The sequence below is a fragment of the Camelus dromedarius genome, chromosome X (assembly GCF_036321535.1).
Source record: "Camelus dromedarius isolate mCamDro1 chromosome X, mCamDro1.pat, whole genome shotgun sequence".
In the NCBI taxonomy this organism is placed as follows: domain Eukaryota; kingdom Metazoa; phylum Chordata; class Mammalia; order Artiodactyla; family Camelidae; genus Camelus; species Camelus dromedarius.
Window position 1 is genome coordinate 103,894,928 of NC_087472.1, and position 20,325 is coordinate 103,915,252.

Below are 20,325 nucleotides of genomic sequence, written 5' to 3' on the forward strand. Positions count from 1 at the left end.
TATAATATGTGTTCTTTTTTCCTACTGGCTTTGTTCACTAAGCACGTTTTTAAGGCTCATCTATAACATAGCATGTATCAGTATTTAATTCCTTTTTATGGCTGAATAAGTTTCCATTTTATGGATATACAACATTTGCTTATCCTTTCATCAATTTATGAACTTTAGACTGTTTCCACTTTTCACTATTATGAGTAATGCTGCTATGAACATTTGAGTACAAGTCTTTGTGTAGACATATGCTTTCAGTTATCCTGGGGATATACCTAGGAATGGAATTGCTGGGTCATACGGTAATTATGGTAACTCCATGTTTAATTTTTTGAGGAAGTGCCAAACTTTTTCCACCATGGCTGCACCGTTATATATTCTCACCAGCAATGTATGAGGGTTCCAATTGCTCTACACTTTTGTCAACACTTGTGACTTTAACCTGTCTTTTTGATTACAGCCATCTCAGTAGGTGTGACGTAGTATTCCATTTGGTTTAGACTTGTATTTCTCTAATGACTAATGATGTTGAGCATCTTTTTATGTGTTTATTACCCATTTGCATATCTTCTTTGGAAAAATGTCTATCAAACTCTTTGCCCTTTTTAATTGGGCCATTTGTCATTTTATTGTTGCACTGTAAAACTTATTTATATATTCCAGATCCTTATCAGATATCTGACTTGTAAATATTTTCTTCCATTCTGAATTATCTTTTCACCCTCTTGATGGTGTTTTAAATTTTAATGAAGTACAATATATCTATATTTTTCTTTTGTTGCTTGTGCTTTTTTGATGTTATATCTAAGAAACCACTGCCTACTCCAAGGTCATGAAGGTTTACTCCTATGGTTTTTCCTAAGAGTTTTATAATTTTAACTCACCCATTCTGAGGTACTTTTTGTATATGATAGGAGGTAGAGGTCCAACTTCATTCTTTTGAACGTAGGTAGTCAGTTGTGCCAGTACCATTTATTAAAAGACTAGTCTTTCTCCACTCAAATGTCTTGGCACCATTGTCAAAAAATCCATTAATCATAAATGTTAGGGTTTATTTCTGGACCCTCGATTCTATTTCATTGATTTATACATCTATTTTTATGTCCACACCACGCTGTTTTATTTACTATAGATTTATAGTGAGTTTTAAAATCAAGAAGTGTGAATCCTTCAATTTCACTGTTCTTATTCAAGATCATTTTTACTACTCTGGGTCTCTTGCATTTCCATATGAATTTAAGGACAAGCTTGTCAATTTCTGTTAAAAAAAATAAGGCAGTTGGAATTTTGACAAGGGCTGCATTGAATCTATAGATGAATTCATGAAGCATTGTCATCTTAACAACATTAGGTCTTCTAATCCATGGACAAGAGATATATTTACCTAGGTCCTGAATTTCCTTCAGTGGTTTTTGTAGTGAAAAGTGTATGAATCTTGAACTCCTTTTATTAACTTTATTTCCAAGTATTTTGTTCTTTATGATGCTATTATAAATGGAGCTGTTTATGCTAGCATATAGAAATACAATTGGTTTTGTGAATTGACTTTGTATCTTGCCACCTTGCTGAACTTGTTTATTAGTTCTAATAGGCTTTTGTGTATGTACATGTGTATTCCTTAAAATTTTAAATAGAGAAGACTGTCACCTGCAAATATTGATAGCATGACTTCTTCTTTTTCAATCTGGATGCCTTTTATTTCTTTTTCTTGCCTAAGTGGCCTGGCAATATAAGCATTAAGAGCCGACAACCATATCTTGCTCGTGATCTTAGAGGCAGTCATTCTTTCATTGCTAAGTATGAACGGGTTTTCAAAGATGTTGGTTTTACACAGATGACCTTTATTGGGCTGAGGAAATTTTCATCTGTGAAGAATTCACTTTACCAAAGAAAGGTCTAGCCTTTGCCCTCAGGTTCCAGAGGTAATCTTCATGCCTGTTGGAGTGTCTTAGTTTGCCTATGGGCCTTGAGTCACACTGGAACAATATGATTAGGGTGGAGGCTTTGGGCCACACAGTATCTTTAGACCTCTGGAGAGACTACAGACTGAGATCAACCATATGATCAGCCACTCAGGCCTATGTAATGGAGCCCAAGGAAAAGTCTGAACACTGAGGTTTGGGTGAGGTTCCCTTGCTGGCAGTACTCCATGCGTACTGTCACATATTCATGGCAGGACAGTTAGCACATTCCACATTTGGTACTTCCCTGGATTCTGCCACATGTTTTTCTTCCCTTGGCTGATTTTAATCTGAATCCTTTCCCTGTAATAACCCGTAACTGTGAGTATAACAGCTTCCAGTGAGTTCTGTTGAGTGATTCTAGTAAACCTAAGGATGGTTTTGGAAACCCCTTGAACTTACAGTTGGTGTCAGAAGTGAGGGTAGTCTTGTGCGAACTACTGTTGTTCCCCTAACATTGCTGTTGTTTCAACTCTCTGCACCTTCTCTTCCTAGTTTCTTGGGTCCTTTTATTATGAGAGTGTAGTGGATTTTGTCAAAAGCTTTTAGTGCCTAATAAGATGTCATTTTTTTCCTTTAGTCTATTAATATGTTGGATAACTGGTTGATTTTCATGTTGAACCACTTTGCGTTCTTGAGATAAATCCCGTACAATATAAACATTTTTTAAAACAACCATAGCAATATGGCTAAATTGGCAAAGAAAAACAGGAATCAGATGTTTTGTGTTAGGAAAGTATAAGTAATGTACTCACCATTCATTATCCAAGGCATATCAAAGATCACCATTTTTGCTGAAAGATAAAAAACAATTCATTGACTGTGACTTAGTACCATGATAGTAGTATCACTTATACCTGGCCTAGAAGAAACTGGTGATCTGAATTTAACTAAAAACTGAGCTGGAGGACTCAGTTTTAATTCCATGAAGTATAAGTGGTGCTAGAACTAACTTCTCACAATGGTGAGGGGCCTACCTAGGGGGACAGCTTGTGTGAGGTGAATAATGTACTATTACTGCCTGCTGGCAAATGGCCTGTTCTTTTATTCATTTATTGCTCTTGTTGTTTGCAGAAAGGTACAAGAGAAAATAGTTACGTGGGTAAATGGAAACTCTGGATGTTGCATGTTGTAATAGTGCTAAAGTCCACTGAGTTTTAAAATCATTTCAATGTCTAATTTATGCTTTCAGTTATAATTTCCTAGAGATTATATTGTTAAACCCGCTCTGGCAGTTGTCCCCCCATTTTAAATAAATCATTATGTTTTAAGAAACAAAATTATTTCAGCTTTTCTTAATATTATGAGCCCCAGAAAGCCAATAATTTCAAAACATACAGAAGTATCATTTTCATGCTTAGATGAAGATATTAAGCAGCCATATTAACAACTGTGAGAAAAAATCAGAAACCACAAAGGGGATTTTTATATCAAATTCATTCTTCTATTCCAGAAGAATCCAGAGAGTTCCAGTGAAGATGGTGGAGTGGTAGGACCACGAGCTCGCCTCTCCTTGTGACTACAACAAAACCACAACTGAATGCTAAACAACCATCGAAAAAAGACTGGAACCTAGCAAAAAAGATCTTCTGCAACTGGAAACATAAAGAGGGAACCACAGCAGGATGGTAGGAGGGGTGTGGTCAAGATATAATTGGGCCCCATGCCCCCCTGGTGGGTGACTCACAAGCTGAAGATTTGTTAAGTCACAGAGGCCCTCCCACAGGAGTGAGAGTGCTAAGCCCCACATCAGGCTCCCCAGCTTGGGTCCCGGCATTGGGAAGAGAAGGAGACCCCAGGACATCTGGTTTTGAAGGCCAGAGGGGCTTGGCTCTGGGAGCCTCAGGGGACTGGGGGAAACGGAGTCTCCATTCGCTTGAGAAGCATACACCGAAACTCATATGCACCTGGTCCAAGGGCAGAGGCAGTGATTTCATAGGAACCTGCGCCAGACCTGCCTGCTGGATTTGGAGGGTCTCCTGGGAACATGGGGGACGGCTGTGGCTCACTCAGGGGACATAAAAGCTGGTGGCGGACATTCCAGGAGTGTTCATCTACATGAGCTTTCCTGGAGGCTGACATCTTGATTGGATCATTAGCACCAAGACCCAGCCCCACCCAGCAGCCTGTAGGGAAGCCTCAGACCAAACAACATGCAGGGTGGGAACACAGCCACACCCATCATCAGACTTCCTGCGCCACAAAGGCCTCTATACACAGCCCTACCCACCAGAGGTCCAGGACCAAGCTTCACCCAGATGAATCCAAACATAATATTATTCTACTCTGAACAGAGAACCTCCTAGAGTGATTATATTACTGTAGGACAAGTAAAATACATATAAAGAACAAGGTGTCTGCAAAGAAGTACCCTGGTGCTTAATACCTCAGTCTTCATCTGAGATATGCCTAAAAAGATCTGGACTCAAGATTTTAAGAAGAATAGTTATATTTCATGACAAATTTTGAAGCATAATCAATTTAGGATTCTACAAAATTCAACATCTGCAAAACATTATGTAGGTAAGTATATATACATTATCTCTAGTTAATCGGAATGATGGTGTTCATCTTCATATAGACTCATGAATTTATGAATAATTTTGTCAAAAGAATTTGAGATGTGTTTTATAAGGTAATAATAATAATTATGCTATTATAAATGGCTCTTCACAAACCCCTTTAGATGTTTCAATAAATAAGTGAGTATTTTATTTTCATTTCGTACATAAGAGAAATGAGCTAATAATACAGGGTAATGATTCTCTACGGACCAATGACTGGCACTGCTCAACAAGTCTTAATGAATCAGGGTAAATGCCAGATCCAGGAAGAATCTAGAAGGAACAGGTTCCCCAAACCAGACATTCTCTACCCAAAAACATTTATGAATACTCTCTTTCTGAAGACATGAGAGCACAGGGCTAGGAGTGGCACTGGTCCTCGATATTCATTATGCTTTTTGTCTGTTCCTCACTTCATATTAACACTAACGTGAAAGCATGTGAAAGTAAAGTGATCTAGGGATTTCATGCTTTAGTGTGACCTGAATCATAAGTCCTAAAAGACCCTAATTGTGGTATCTGCCAGGGGTGTGCCCGGGCCGACCTCTGAGTTTCCATATGTTGATAACCCTGTTGCCTCTCTTCTTTTTACTTTCAGCCCCCTGGGTTTAAAACTATGACTGTTTATGTGGGATGGCATCTTGATTTCCTTGGAGGGAAACCATCATATAAGTCCAATAAATCAAAGATGAATACATAAAACTTAGGAGTTCTTCATTTAGGTAATTAATAGAAGAGTCATAATTAAAAACAAACTCCAAATATCACACTCAAATATAGCACACTACTCAAGTGTTTTCTTAATGACAATTTGAAAACAGCAATTAGAAACACAGTATACTTTATGGAATGAGTATTGCTTATCACACAGTATACTTACCAATATTTCTCATCTGTTTCTGGCATGTAAGAAGTTCCATATAATAAATGTTAAAAAAATAGTAAATTTAATCTGTCAATTGAAAAATTAGTAAAAAGCAAGATAATCTTGGAAAAATGTATGTTTTTATGTCTCTACGTGTGTGTGTTATAGGATGCCATATATACAGATTATAACTTAAGGTTTTAAAACTAACTGTAAAGGACAATGATTATTTATGAAAAATTTCCCCTGTACCTACTAGGATATATACTTAAACTTCTATGAACACATTTAAGTTCTTCACCAGAAAACAATGTCTCAGGTATTAAATCCATAATAATATAACGCTCCACAATTCTCATTGTCTATGGTTTCAATATATTACATTTTTATAAAGGAGTAAGTTACTTACAGAGGTATTTAGGGTAATAAACCTTAAAGCAGTTGATGATAAAGCGTACAAAGTCCATGTCCTAAAATAAAGATTATACATTTAAATCTTTCAGACTGTCCACATTAGAGAATTTTAAATTGCATATTTCTTAAGGTGATAAATTATTAAATACCAATGAGACAATTATCAAATTCTTAAAAAAAAATAAGCTCATAAAATATCGATATCCCCAGGGATTAGGTTTTAAATCATTAAGCTACTTATAATATTTAGTCCTAAAACTGAGTTAAAGAAATTAGATTCTTAAACATCATTCATGTTATCTCAAACTAGTTAGATACTTCAGGCTGCTAAGGTACTGTGGCATTACAACATGGATCTGAAAAGCAAATCCCAAAGAGAAATTCTAAAAATCTGTTGAGCAATTAAAGAATTAGTATAACAAGTATACAGTTTATTACCTGACTACTTGGAATTATAAAACATACGTATATAAATTCTGTTATGTCTGTTTTTTAAACCTAATTGCTACACCTCATAATAGCTTCAATAAAATATACTTTATTAATCTGATTATATTAATCTGCTGTATCTACTTCACTTCTGGCTTCCTTCCTCCTTATGTAGGAACCTAGATTTTGAATTTTTTAGTTTATATTCAAATGTTGTTCACTGACTCCAATTTCCGGGAGACTTTATAGCTATCTGTTGGTTCTACTGCATTGAACACAGCAACATGAAATTAGATTATTAGAGTTACTATTCACTGAATCATTTCATTCTGTTTCCATTGGCCGCAGGTTGACTTACTAATCCTGATCAGCCATGTTATAAGGCCTGCAGGATGAAAGATACAACCAGGAAAACTTAAATCCATCAATTACTAAAAGGTGAGTTGTCCGAGAGATGAGAGTCTATAAAGTTATACCTAGTATGTGAGTTGTAGCATCTTTAACTCCAGTAAACTGAAAGTAAGCATCCTTAATGATCTTAGGTATTTATTATGGGATAAATCCTAGTATATAATAATACCTTTATAACTAATCACTGTGCACCGAGTTTAATAATTTGTAGTTAAGTTAGAGTCAAACAAAATATCTCCAAATAACTAGTTGTATGAAGATTTGGTTACCTGGTATATGATCTGTGGCCCCCAGACTTTCCCTAAAAAGTCTTCATCCAATATTCTTGTTTTCATCTTTAACTGAATAACTTTGCTTATAAAATCCCAAGTTACTGCTCATTCAAGTCGATTTGACAGGATGCCACTGGTGTACATATATTAGTGGGTACTATGTAAAACAGTTTCAAGAAACCCACTGCTCTGCATTCTGTGAGGATGTTTTCAAGGATGCTATTCATATCTTATAAAATGTCTTCCTTTTGAAGACTCATGAAAGATTTTTCTTCTAGTTCAAGTATCAGGAATGGATATACTTTTCTTAAGACAATGGCTTTGAGTAATTTTAAATGACTCCATTCCTTTCAGGCAAGCTTAAAGCCAAATTAGTGGCCCAACTCTAACAAATAATTAAAAAAAATTTTGCCACGCAATTCTGTATACAGCTTTAAAGGCCAACTTAAATCTTTTGTGAATTATGAGGGACATATATAAAAATAATTCAGTAAAATTCTAGTATTTGAAAACATTAATGATTTAAACTCAATAATGAAAATAAACCTTATTTATAAATTAAAGATAATGAAACAGTATATAAGTAGGGTTGAAAAATAATCAGACAGCTCAAGTAAATTCTTTGGCCCTATATTTGTCAATAAAAAACATTTTTTATGATTCTGGATTAATCAGAAAACTATCATACATAAAGGATAACAGAATCATGATTTACTTTCATGGAATATTTATTTATCTAGGCATTTTGATGTAGATTTTGGATATAAAACGATTACTATGTAATCTAGAACTCAGTGACATGGAAACCAGATTGAATAAATAATCTAGGGCAAATGACTCTGATATACAGAAAGATGAAAAAAAAATCTGTGGTCCCACTGCCTAAAAAAACTTGTTCTCTCAAGCCTATTTTTTGTTTGTTTTTTTAATGTCTAAGGTTTCCCTTTTTTGGGGGCTAGGTATTTCTATGATATAATCCTGTCGCTTTTTCATTTTAAGAAAGGCATTTTCCAGTGTTACTACAAATTCTTTATAAACATCGTTCTACACAGGTACACATACTGCATTAACGAGATACACCATAATTCACCACTTCACCATGTTGACATTTACATTTTTTCTAATTTTTCACCATTTTAAATGACACTCTGAAAAAAACATTTTGATGTACAATGCTTTTTGTGTACTCAAGTTTCCTTCTTTAGAATAGATTTCCAGAAGTTAGTTACCAAGCAAAGAATATAAATATGAACACTTCAAGGTTATTAACATACTTTGCCAAGTGGATTTTCAAATAGATTTCAACAGTGCCCTAGGGAGGTCCCTGAAGGGCAGCTGACTGCTACCAGAATTAGCCACGGTCTGAATGTCAGAGACAGTAGCTCTAACAAATGCACCAACAAATCCCCATCGCTGCTGAAAGGTTTGTAGTTACCACAAAAGTCACAAGGGCCCGAATTAAAGACTGGTAGGTTTTATTTATTTTTTAAGCTTGGCAAAATCTCCTGAAGAAAACTGGTTTCCAACGCTAACCAAATCAGACAGACAGAAAACAAATCCAGAAGAGCAAGTGAAAAACCCCAACAAAATCACCAAGCACTGTATATGCAAAAAAACTCAAGTGAACTACTCGCCACGGCAACCGTGGCCTGCAAGCAGTGGTCCGCTGGAGAGCATACGTTACTTTACTCCACATTTACTGAGTGCGTTACTCTGTGCCAGGCCCGGGGAGGGTGCTCTATAGGATATGAGCTTTGATAGAAGAGTTCACTGTTACCACATCTACTCATTACTCTGCCAGCCTCGACATCTTCCTTCCATATCTTGCCTATCAGACAAAGAACATTTCTAGGAAATCTACAGTTTCAGTGCCAAATACTGAAGCACATTTAATTCTTTGCAAATCCTATTCCATGTCTGACTTCACTCACAGTGCAGCAGAAAAAAAATAAATCCCAAACATGACTTGGCTAGCTTGGTTTTATAGTGATATTTGGTTGGGGGGGTGGTGTGGGGTGTGGGTGGCAGGGAGGACGGGAGAGAGGGAGGACGCCGTGATAAACGATGATTTAGAATTAATGAAAAATGCTTACTATGCTATTTATTCCAGTCTCTGATAGGTCAAACATCACTGTTACAGGTTTCCCATTTTCTCTCTTAGCATAACGTTCCAACCAGAATGCAATAAGCTTCTTTTTGTCCAGTATGGTCTTATGGTCTTTTATATGATACTTCACCCTGATCCAGACTTTAAGCAGAACATAAGATAAAAATAAGAAAAATATTTATGGCATTATAATACCATTTTACACATGTATTATATTATTCCTTTTCCTTGACATTTTTTTTATTTACAATTAATTTTGTTTCTCAGATTAAAAACATCCCCCCTTCTTTTAAATGAGAAAGAGTGTATACGTAGGAACCCGAAAGAGGAGCAGAAAGGTCAACTATTTTCCTTCACTTAGAAAATAAACTTTCCTCTTTAATAAGTAAGGGGGAAAAGAAAATACAGATGAACAAACAGTATTTGTCAATAATCTAAAAGTACTCTACACAGTGCTTAACAAAAAAGAAAACACTAGAAAAGTGTTCCTTCCAGGGGGAAAGCCCCGACAGAAACGCAGTGGCAGGAGCGGCTGCGGCGCCTGTCGGCGGACCACGGCGGCCGACGCAGAACGTGGCGCGTGGAGAGGGACAGCTGAACAGAGGGACACAGGCTGGGCCTGAAGGACTCTGAATCAAAGGCTAAGGTGTTCTGATGACTACACCTCAAACTCTTGAAAAGCCAGTACAATTAAATATACTTACACAACTTGTTCCCTTCTTTGTCATAACCGTGGAGATAAATGCCACCAATTTCCAATAACCACCTGGGAATGGAGGCTTCGGTCAGGTCTAAAAAGTGATAAGATTAATGAGTAATTATAACTTAGAGGTCTTTTAAAAAGAAAACTTAAAATGTAACGATTACTGTTACATAGTAACTCTGATATTAAAAAAAAAAAGATGCTTATTCAAATATCTGGAAAAAATCCTCTGGCAATAAAACATGGTGCTTCTTACTAAGTAGAAAAAAAAACTACATAAAGACATAGATGAAAGAAATGGAAAAAATCCATTTGCCTTTACGTGCCTGCCATTATTATGTGGATGCATTTTCACGTTCTGGTTGTATTTCACATAATCACTTGCAATTAATAAATATTATCACTACTGGACAGTTTCAAAAGAACATCGCAGTATAATATCCACATTATAGCCTCAGAACTGATAGCTTCTCTAGTAAAATATTTTTCGACGAGGTTTGATAACCAGTAGAGTTTAATGTATTTTATAATCTTGGGGCAAGTGGAAAATACTTCAAGAAAAACGTTAGATCCTTTAGCAGGAGGTCCACTCACTAACGCGGCCAAGAACGAACACGAGGCAGCACTTCCCCGAGGACTCGCAAAGATTTCTTTATCTTTCCCCACCCCTCTTTGTCATATTGCTGCTGTTTGCCACTAGAAACTAGCAAGTCTATGTAAGAAAAAACTATTACTGAGTTTAAAGCTTTATTCTGTACTTAAATGACTGAGAAATATCAGGTTTACATTTCTTTGTTTGATTAATAAATGCTTCACTGTTGAAATTACCAACAGTTTTTATGTTTCCGGTCAAATTATTTTTTAAATACTCTCCTTCGGAGAGAATCCTTCTCCAGGTGTGACGACTGGGGGGGAATATCTTTTCTGGATATATTTGTTGGCTATTTTGTATTAAGTCTCTAGACTCGGTCACTCCAGAGTTTATAATCCTCAAGGTCAGGAAAGCCTTCATATCTTGTCAAAACCAGTAGTTATGCCAGCTTCTTCCTGTTACGTTTTCAGGAGGACAGAGATAACGGGTAACCTTTCCTGAGAAGAGTTCTTCATTTACTTGGAAGATTATTATAAAATCCCCTCCAAGATTTAAAACTTTTTGGGGAGGAAATTTCAATCTAGAATTGGGCCTGGAAATCAAGAAGAGGAGGCTGCCATAGGCATCCTTGGAGGTAAGCTTGCTTTTGGGGACCCCCATTCACCTATTAGTTCCATACGGAGCACCTAGTAGCAAAAGGAACCCTGGGAATAGAGACAGGCACCAGGCAACAACTGACAAAAACAGGCAAATAGTATCTCCTTATCTCTAGGCCTAGTAGTGCGGATTCTGTCTTGCTATTTTAATGGCACCAAACTAAACATGCACAGATTAGGAGACTCTGCTGTGAGTGACGAATGTTGAGTGTGATTCAGCTCCTTGGTGATCTGGTTTCCTTATGAATGATCCTACTTTTACAACTTATTCATAAGATGCTCCTTTCAAAATGTTACTGGGTCTTTATAAAACATTATATTCTGGTGTTTATGATGATTGCCAAGAATATTTGCAAATACACTATTAGATAAACGTAGAACAGTAACATTTATGCAGGGGAAATAGTACACAGTCAAGGTGAAAGTGAGTAGCTTACCGTTGACAGACATTTCCTTCCTCCACTGAAAACTCTCATCAAGCATCTTCAGTGTTTCATCTACAACATTATGCCTCCAAAGTAAGTAACTTTCAACCCAGTTATCATCTTGTTGTAGTCTTTCAACATCACGTGGATCGTATTTATCTGACTTCTCTATGGGAAAAACAGTAATAAATATCCAAGTCAGCTAAATTCTGCAGTGAACGATAACCAAAACTAATACCAGTGGAGAAGAAAGACGCGGAAGAGAAAGCTAAGCTAGTTAAAGATACACAGACACAGGGATGCAGTTCAGATGAAAATGCAACTTAGAGGATTGATGGAATTTCTAAGTGTGAGAAGAATAAAGTTATCTAAAAATTGCAGCTTTATTTTAAAACAAGCCACTATAGAGTTAAAAAATAAGACCACAGTATAATATTTTGCAAACTCCCTCTCAAACTATAAACTAACATCTAGGAAGATCAATTATGTTATCTGAACTTGAAATCCTTACCCTAGTCAATGAAAAATGAAATTTTATGTTTAAAGAAAGAACTAAGTTGTAGTTAAAAAGACATGTGTTTGGCAAGCGTCTTTTTAAAAAATGAACGTGAAATGAAATACAAAATGGAAAACTATGTATGCAGCATTTCCCATAGTTTATTGGAATAATTGTTGCCAATAATAACTTCTCATTATCCATCTACACACATGCTGTGTTCTCATCAACCTCTATATATCTGACATCCCTCCTTCCACACCCCACTCTATTTTTCTGTAACTGAACTTTCCTTGTCTCCTCACAACCACCTGCACATCTGAATTCTCCCATTCTGCAAGAGTCCTTCCAAATGCTTCCTCTTACTTCCTGTTCCCAGAAGTAAGTCTTTCCCTCCTGTGAAGAGCCACAGGACCTGAACGACACCTTTCTTAAGGCACTTAATACATTTCCCCTTGACTCAGAGTTATGGGCATGAATGCTGTATCTTTCCATTTAGAGATCATAACAGCACAGCTATACATCCTATGAACCCCCCAAAACAGATTACAGTAGTGCCAATTAAAAGGCATTTAGGAAACATTTGTTGATGAAATCTATTTCTTCTCTATTTTTATTTTCTTGGTTAGTTAGTACTCTCCCAGGGCCCCAAGGAAGAAACTTCAGAAAACTCCCTGGCTCCTTCATCTCCATTTTTTGTGCATCTACTTCATTGCCAAGTTTTATAGATTCTGTCTTCCCTCCATTTGCTCTGACTTATTTCAGGCCCTCAGAGGTAACAGCTGAAAGGGTAGGGAAGTATAAAGTACATTCACAGAATTATCTTCTTTGGGTACCAATTTCCTTATCTTTCAACTGTTTTTTAGATGCTCACAGGGTTGTGTGAGGATCAGATAAAAATATATGTATGAAAGTACTTGAAAGTTTAAAGCATGATAAAATACAAGATAAGGCCACAAGTCATGCATCTGTGGAGTGCTACCTTGGATATGACTTTCAGTATCTGGGCTCTATTTTTCTAATCTATACAATAAGTGGTTCTGTTGTAGGTAAACCTTGGAAAATGGTTTTTTTAGCTCTGCTATTTGAAAATTCATCAGTATTCAAAGCACAACTTTTCTTTAATTATAACTTATAAACACAAATTGGAAGTAAAGAATTTACACACTGTTTAGCAGCAAGAACGCCCCTGGGAGCATCTGCCCCAACGGAACACCATCCGGTCTGGCCACTGGACAGCCCTCTCCACTGGACCAATATGGTGTTTTCCTTCAAATTACTGACTTCATTTTCAAGAAAATTTCTGCCAAATACCCAAGTCTGAATAACCATAGTTTACTTAACAGCTGTTCTTTCAAATAAAAATGGTAGTCCATGAAAAATGTGAGCAATTTAGCTGGCAACTCAAATATGTGGAAGTATTTAATGTGTACTTCCTGATTTGTTACTCAGAATGTTAAAAGGACATTTACTCTCAAGGGTCAAGATTTAATAAAATTTACTGCTTCATCAAGGGCTTTCTAAAATAAAACTAACTTAAAAAAATTTCACTGAGAGTGTTGACAAGGAAGACTACAATGCGCACTTGCCTTTATTCGGGCTGAGGAGGCAGGAGGTTGGCCCACCATGGCTTCCAAGTCATCAGTGAAAATGAAAAAGGGAAAAGCTTCTCAGTATCAATGTGGAAACAGCTCTGACCTCACGGGCTCCTGAAGTCCCAGGCATCTCTGAGCATCCGCAGACTAAACTCTGAGAACCACTTCTCCAGAACAATATGTGGCAAGTGGTGAAAACTCCGTAAATATTAGTCAGAAGAAGAAGAATAGAACATCACTGTTGTCACGATTACTACCACTACCGGTGTCACCACCAGCGACCCCATCAACGACACAGCGCCCACTACCAAGAAACGTAAAGCTGATTGCTCTTGACAGCTTTTAAGGAAGCAGATCTTTGAAATTAGAACTCTCCATTTATATTAAAATGATTAACTATTGTTATTAATAGAACATGTACTTACAGATGAGATTCCCATTGTTAAACACTTACCCCTAGACAGATAGAAATGGAAGGAGAGAGCTAGAAAAGACAGAGGAAGAGAGGACTGGGGAGGAGGTCAGGTAGGAGTGGAGGGGAGGCAGGAGAAAAGCAGGGGCAGAAGAGGACAGAGAAGAGGGCTGAGGCGGGGAGAGGGAGAGGAGTCACAGAGAGTGAACTGAGCAGCCAAGGGAAGGAAAACCTGGCCTGGGACCACTAGGCCAAGTGCAATAATGACCGCTTATGACAACACAATTCGCTGCTTTCAAACACAGCCCCCAGGCAACTGAAGTGGGGGCGGGGTAAAATACACCACTCAAACCTGCCTGTTTGGCATAGTGATTATTTTAGGCTGATTCTTTTTAAGAAACAGCAGATACAGGGAAAGCTCTGAAAACTGAGTAGAAGTTACCCTTTTATGAGAAACATTTATATTTACAAGGGAAGCCTCCATTTGTAAGGGTGCCTCCCTCTTTGTATCAGGAAGAGGAGAATGCTGCTGTATTTTTAGAAACTTATCAGTGGAGAAGGTGGTCTGCACCATACCTTTGTTTACTGAGCTTTTCCTGGTCACCTCTAATAACTTGACTCTCCACCCCAACATCTTCTGGTCTTTAGCTGAAGATGGGATTGAAGGTGGTGGCTTGAACCACTTTGGAGAGTCATTCCGTTTTCTTGGGTCTTTTGCATGTATACAGGAGGTATACATGTTATTAAACTTCTGTTTTTCTTCTGTGCATCTTGTTGGGCCCACTGACGTCCTTCAGAGTGCAACGACCCCAGTTCCTGGGCTCTCACATGTCTGACATTCTTCGCGGAGCGTATTTCCCCTAACAAACTAATAGCCCCAGGTAATGCCCACCTTATCAGAGTCATAGACCCCACCGCCCTTCACAGACCCTAAACCTCTTTCCTCACCTACAACCAACCACAGACTTGCTCACAAGCCCATCAGGCACCTTGTGACCCGACCTTATAAAAGACCCCAACATCCAGCCCTTGGGGCTCACACAGGCACCCCACGTCTGTGTGGCCCGCTGTTGTCTATGACACCGCCCCCTAATAAACTCCTTTCTATTCTTAATCTCTGGTAAATTCTTTTACCAACCCACGTCACCATGCCACCGACTGGCCGCCCACTGTAACACACAACACATCTGTCTTATATCAATTTAATTATTAGACCAGTCAAAGGACCTAGAAGGGTAGAAGGAAAATGTTTTCACCTCCACAGGACCCTCAAGTGTAAGGGAGTTTTTTGAAAACCAGTCCTTTGGGAAGTCCAGATGCTACAGGAAGAAGCTAAAGGCGTACACGCAAAAGGTATCTGAAGATACCAAAACACACAGGTGTGCACGCACCCTCCCCTCCCCCGCCCCCCAAGGACACATCACTTCCAAAGACTTTACCTCTTGATGATTAAAGCGCACAGATGAGGAAGAGATCAGCCTTATACACAGATACATATGCATCTACTCTCACAACACCTTGTCCTTAGTACTTTCCTCTTGCTGAGGTCCAGCGAAAACCCCATCACAAACCAACACTAATCTCAAGTGGTGACTTTTAGCCTCCTCCTTGCATTTGTTCAAAATAGCTCAAAGCTCATTTCTGGCCGTTCCTTTCTTAAGAAACCGTAATGAACTGTCAGCACACCTATAGTTCATTGTCTCTGCTGTTTATTTCTTCTTATATGAATTTTGTTCTGTAAATTAGTCTTATATTTATACAGTGTTTCACCACCAAACTGTAAAGTTCATAATTTTGCAGAGAAAGAACTAGATGAGTGGCAATGGTGAGTCACCTCTGGATCAGACAGGACTAAGTGTTCCAGGGTAAAGATGACTCCTCTCAGTTCTTCATCTCTGTCTCTCATGTACGCAGATTCTCAGATCCCACCCATGAGTAGACACTCTGGGGGCGGGGTGGGGGGAGCCCAGTGATGCCTGTATTAACAAGCCCTCCTGGTGTTCTGATAGTTTTGAGAATTGCAGCTACAGGCCAATAGCTTCATCCCATCACAGAAGATCACCTGCCTCTCAGGCTCTCACCAGCTTCAGGAAAGTGGAGATTCAGGGTAGATTGTGGCATAATGTTCAAAAGCAGCAAATATACAACTGTCAAACATTATGGTAGTTCAAAACCCCTTAGGATCTCTTATTTCTCTAAGACTCTGAGCATTAGTCCACTTAACGTCCTTATGGGGCCTTGGAAGAGCATTTGTATTGGAGGGACCATGTGAATGTCAACAGTAGGAGTGATCAGACCGAAATAACAAAAAAGTCCCTTATTATTCTCCTGCTGGTTGGCCACAGAGCTGAGAATCTGCACTTGTAGCAAGTTCCTGCAGGAAGCTGCTGCTGCTGTCCAGACACCGCAATGTGGTAACTACTGGTCTTTTACAGGGGTGGGCAAAATTCTTCCATAAAGGGCCAGGCTGTAAACAGCTAAATATCTTAGATTTTGAAGGCCACATATGGCCTCCATTGCTGATTCTTCTTTGTTGTTGTTTTTTTTAGCAACCCTTTAAAAATACAAAAACTATTCTTAGCTTAAGAGTTATTAAAAAAATATCAACAGCAGGACTTTGCTGAGCTCTGGCATGCTGCAGAGAGGGGAGGTGCTTCCTGCTTCAGCTGCTGTCCTTCAAGGGCTGGATTCATACGCTGGATACTTAAAGAGATTTTCTACTTTAGATGGTTTCTCTCTCCACTGATCTATTCAGGTCTTCTTTCAATGTTCTTTAATATCATTTTAAAATTTTCTCTATAAAGGAAAAAAAGCTGTATGTTTCTTCTATTAGATTATTAGGCAGTTTAGAGATTTTTTTATGGCTATCACAAGCCAATAATGGCAAGACTGGCAAACCTTATAGCTCTTATTTTCCTTGCCATATTGATAACTAGGTTATTTTATAGCCTGTAGAATTATAGAAATAATAGTGGGGATCACTGGCTTTTTCCTGATTTTCTGGGAATTATTTTGAAGTTTCACAATTAAACATGACATTTCCTGTAGGTTTTTAAAAGGAACACTTGAGAGTTAAAGTTTACCTTGTTTGCTGGAAGTTTTGTTTGCTTTTCATAAAGTTGAATTATAGCCAGTGTGGTTTGTCTTTATTAAAATAAACATTTCCCTCATTTAATTTTGCTAGTGCATATATGTTTGTATTTGCTTAAACAAACAAGAAAAAAGAAACAGAAAGCAAATATGGCTAAAGAGGAAAGAGAAGAGAGTGAAGAGGCACAAGGGACAGGACGCTTCTCAATCTTCACTGTTTTATGTAGTTACGATTGTTGAACTGTACCCATTCGAAAATTTCACTGAGAAGCATTTTGTTAACGTGGTAAATTCCTCTTCTACATTTTCTGACTACGAGTTATCTTTCCACGCCTGGGACTCACAAAAGTGCTTGGGCCTTAAGTGTACGTGTGCGCCTTTGCGATGGTGGAGAGAGTGGGAGACATCTGTCACTACCAGTTCAATTTCCTTAACAGTCATTGATCCATTTAGGTTTTATACTTCTCATTGAGACAATATTGGATGATTTTCCTTTTCTCCAGAAAGTTTTCCATTTCATCTAAGTTTTCTAAATTTTCTGTGATAAAGCTGATTATTGTATTTTTTTATGATTTTTAAAATCTCTCCCACATCAATAATTCTACCTGCTTTCTGTTCCTAGTGTATGTCTTTGCCTTCTCCCTTTCTTCTTAATTAGTCATTCTAGTTTGTCTGTTTCACAAGTCCTTTCAAAAAGCCAGCTTAGGTTTATTGCATCTACTATCTTTTCCCCATAAATCATGAATACCTGCTCTTATTTCCTTCTACTTTCTGTGTATTTACTCATGTTCATTTTGTAGCCCCTTGAATTGAATCTTTAGCTGATTTTTATTTGGGCCTCGTTTTTTAACAAATGAATATAAAACCACGGATATTCTCTTGCTTAGCTTTAAGTAACTTTTAATTTCCATTGTGAAATCCTCTTTAACCTACGGATTATTAAGCAGAAGGAAAAATTACACACACCCACTGCCGGGAAGTTGTTAACCCATGGATTATTTAGAGGTGTTATTTTACTTTCCTAACAGTTGATTTGTTTTTGAGTACCTTTTTATTGTGACTTCTCATGTAGTTGCTTAAAATGGAGTGAGAACATGGTCTGTACGATTTAGTTGCTTTGGAATTTCTGAGACTTCCTTTATGATTTAATATGTCGTGAATGTCTGCAAAAGTTCCAAAAGCACAAATATATATTCTATCCATGTAAAGTTATGATATCACATTATATTCTCTGTATCAGAAGCTTGATATTTTTAGATATGTGATAAGGACAAAAACTGATAAACTCTTCAGATCTTTTCCTCCTATTCTGATCATGACAGCTTTAAAAGGATGACCTTGAGAATGCTGGAGCAGAATTTAAGAAAATCCAAGTGTTTATCTATCTGTCAGTCTTCTAAAGGCTTCCTCTCTTGGGGGCAGTACTCACTAGTTACGAGGACTAATTTATGACCACCCACCACACGTTAGCTCCAAAGAGAGCTAGGTATTGCAGACGCAAAGAATAAAGCCTGAGCTTTATTTTGGTCCCTTAGGTGGTTCCTAATCTAGAGAGTTTATGTAAAATATCCAGGAGTGAAGTGACACTTTGAATGCCATTTTCTTTCTACCCTTCCTTTTCAGAGAGGGCAGTTGATAAGAACCATCCCTATTTTAAGTACCCTTTACCTACAGGTTCCTTTGGCTCACCGCTCATCTTCCTGCCTTTGAAATTCTCCTCTCTGAGATCATCCATGATACTAACATGCCCTGGTTCTCTGACTTCTCTAACCACTTTGTCTCCCTTAGCCTAATAAAATGAAGGCATTCCTCAAGGTTAATTGCTTAATTAAAAAAAAACATATTTTCAAAATTAAGAGGCCCCCACCAAGGGAAAATCTAAAGGTTATACTTAAGATGAAACAATAATGATCCTAGATATAAGATCTGAAACTCAGTAAGGAAAGATAAATAAAGATGCTAGTAAATATATGGTGTGTAAACAAACACTAAGATATAAAACAACAATAATAAATTGGAGGGGTGAATATGGGGTGAATGTCAGTATTGCTGCACAAAAACGCTATCTTTCAGGGATCAGAAAAGAGGAAACACTCCCCATGTATTTTATGAAGCCTGTATAATTTTGATGTCAAAGTCAAACAAGAAAAGTATAAGAAAGGAAAATTATAGGCTGATTTGTGAATATAGATGCAAAAATTCTAAACAAAATACCAGCTGACTGCAGCAACATACATAAGAGCATGATAGCAAAATCTAGAAAGAACCCCAAATCCACCAATTAGTGTTTTTATTCCATGAACTACAACACAGCTATAAAAAGGAATCTTAAAAACCTGATAAACATAATCTACTGTATTAACAGATTAAAAGAAACACCAAGCGAACATAACAGATACAATATGTTCAACAAATGAAGAAAATGCATTTAGTAAAATTCAATCCTCAATTGTGGTGGGAACAAAACAACAAACAAAACAAAAACCAAAACTACCAAATCAGGAATAGAAGGAAATGTCTTCATTGTGATAAAGGATATCTACAGAGATCGTGTTTGGGGCTGTCTTTCTAAGATCAGGAATAAGACAAGTAGGCTTTTGTTACTGCTTCAATTTAACAGTGTTCTAAAGGTTCCAGCTAGTGTAAAGTAAAAGCATTTCCAATTGTAAACATCGGCATGTTAGAAAATTATCATTATTTCAAGGTGATATTGTCTACATAGAAATCCCAAACTAATCTAGAGACAAATTATCACAATTAAGAACAGTTAGTAAGGTTTCTGAGTCCAATATTAATGCAAAAAAAGTCAAATGTCCTTTCTATTAACTAGCAACAATCATTTAGAAAATAAATTCTGAAGAGATACTGTTTAAACCACCACAAAAAGAAAACCTATCAAGTGTCTGGAAATAAATTTAACAAAAGTGGGTTAACTTTATGGAGAAGATTACAAATCTTTCCATAAGGAAGAGCTCAGCAGATAGGTATACCAGGTTCTTAGATAGCAAGACTTAACCATGATAATGTCAAGTATCCCAAAACTGATCTTCTGATTTAATACATTTCCACTCAAAATCCCTACGAGGCTTTTTTTTTTTTTTTGGCAAAAACATGATAAACTGGTTCTGTAATTTATATGGAGGAACAAAGGGCCAAGAAGAGCCTGAGGAAGTGATCTGCATAAGTGGAAACCAGATGACCCATGATGATATGAAGAAATGCTCAATCTCACTGGTACTCAAATGCAAATTAAAACCTCAATGAGATATCACATCACCACCATCAGATGGGCAAAAATTAAAAAAAAAAAAAGAATGCCCAACTTTAGGGTGTGGAAAAACA

General features: G+C 37.3%; 1 protein-coding gene across 6 annotated transcripts in view; it reads right to left on the reverse strand.

Moving 5' to 3' along the window:
• The window catches only part of MOSPD2 (motile sperm domain containing 2), a 45,267-nt gene that overhangs the window by 19,571 nt on the left and 5,371 nt on the right, over positions 1-20,325 (reverse strand). For 5 of the 6 annotated variants that reach the window (XM_064483400.1, XM_064483399.1, XM_064483398.1 and 2 more), the window contains exons 3-7: positions 11,403-11,558; positions 9,719-9,805; positions 9,001-9,155; positions 5,791-5,851; positions 2,708-2,746 (exon numbers count right to left, since the gene is read on the reverse strand). In XM_064483400.1, coding sequence (XP_064339470.1) covers positions 2,708-2,746; positions 5,791-5,851; positions 9,001-9,155; positions 9,719-9,805; positions 11,403-11,558 — 498 coding nt within the window. The remainder of the gene's footprint in view (positions 1-2,707; positions 2,747-5,790; positions 5,852-9,000; positions 9,156-9,718; positions 9,806-11,402; positions 11,559-20,325) is intronic. The other variant, XM_064483403.1, reaches the window with a different exon arrangement.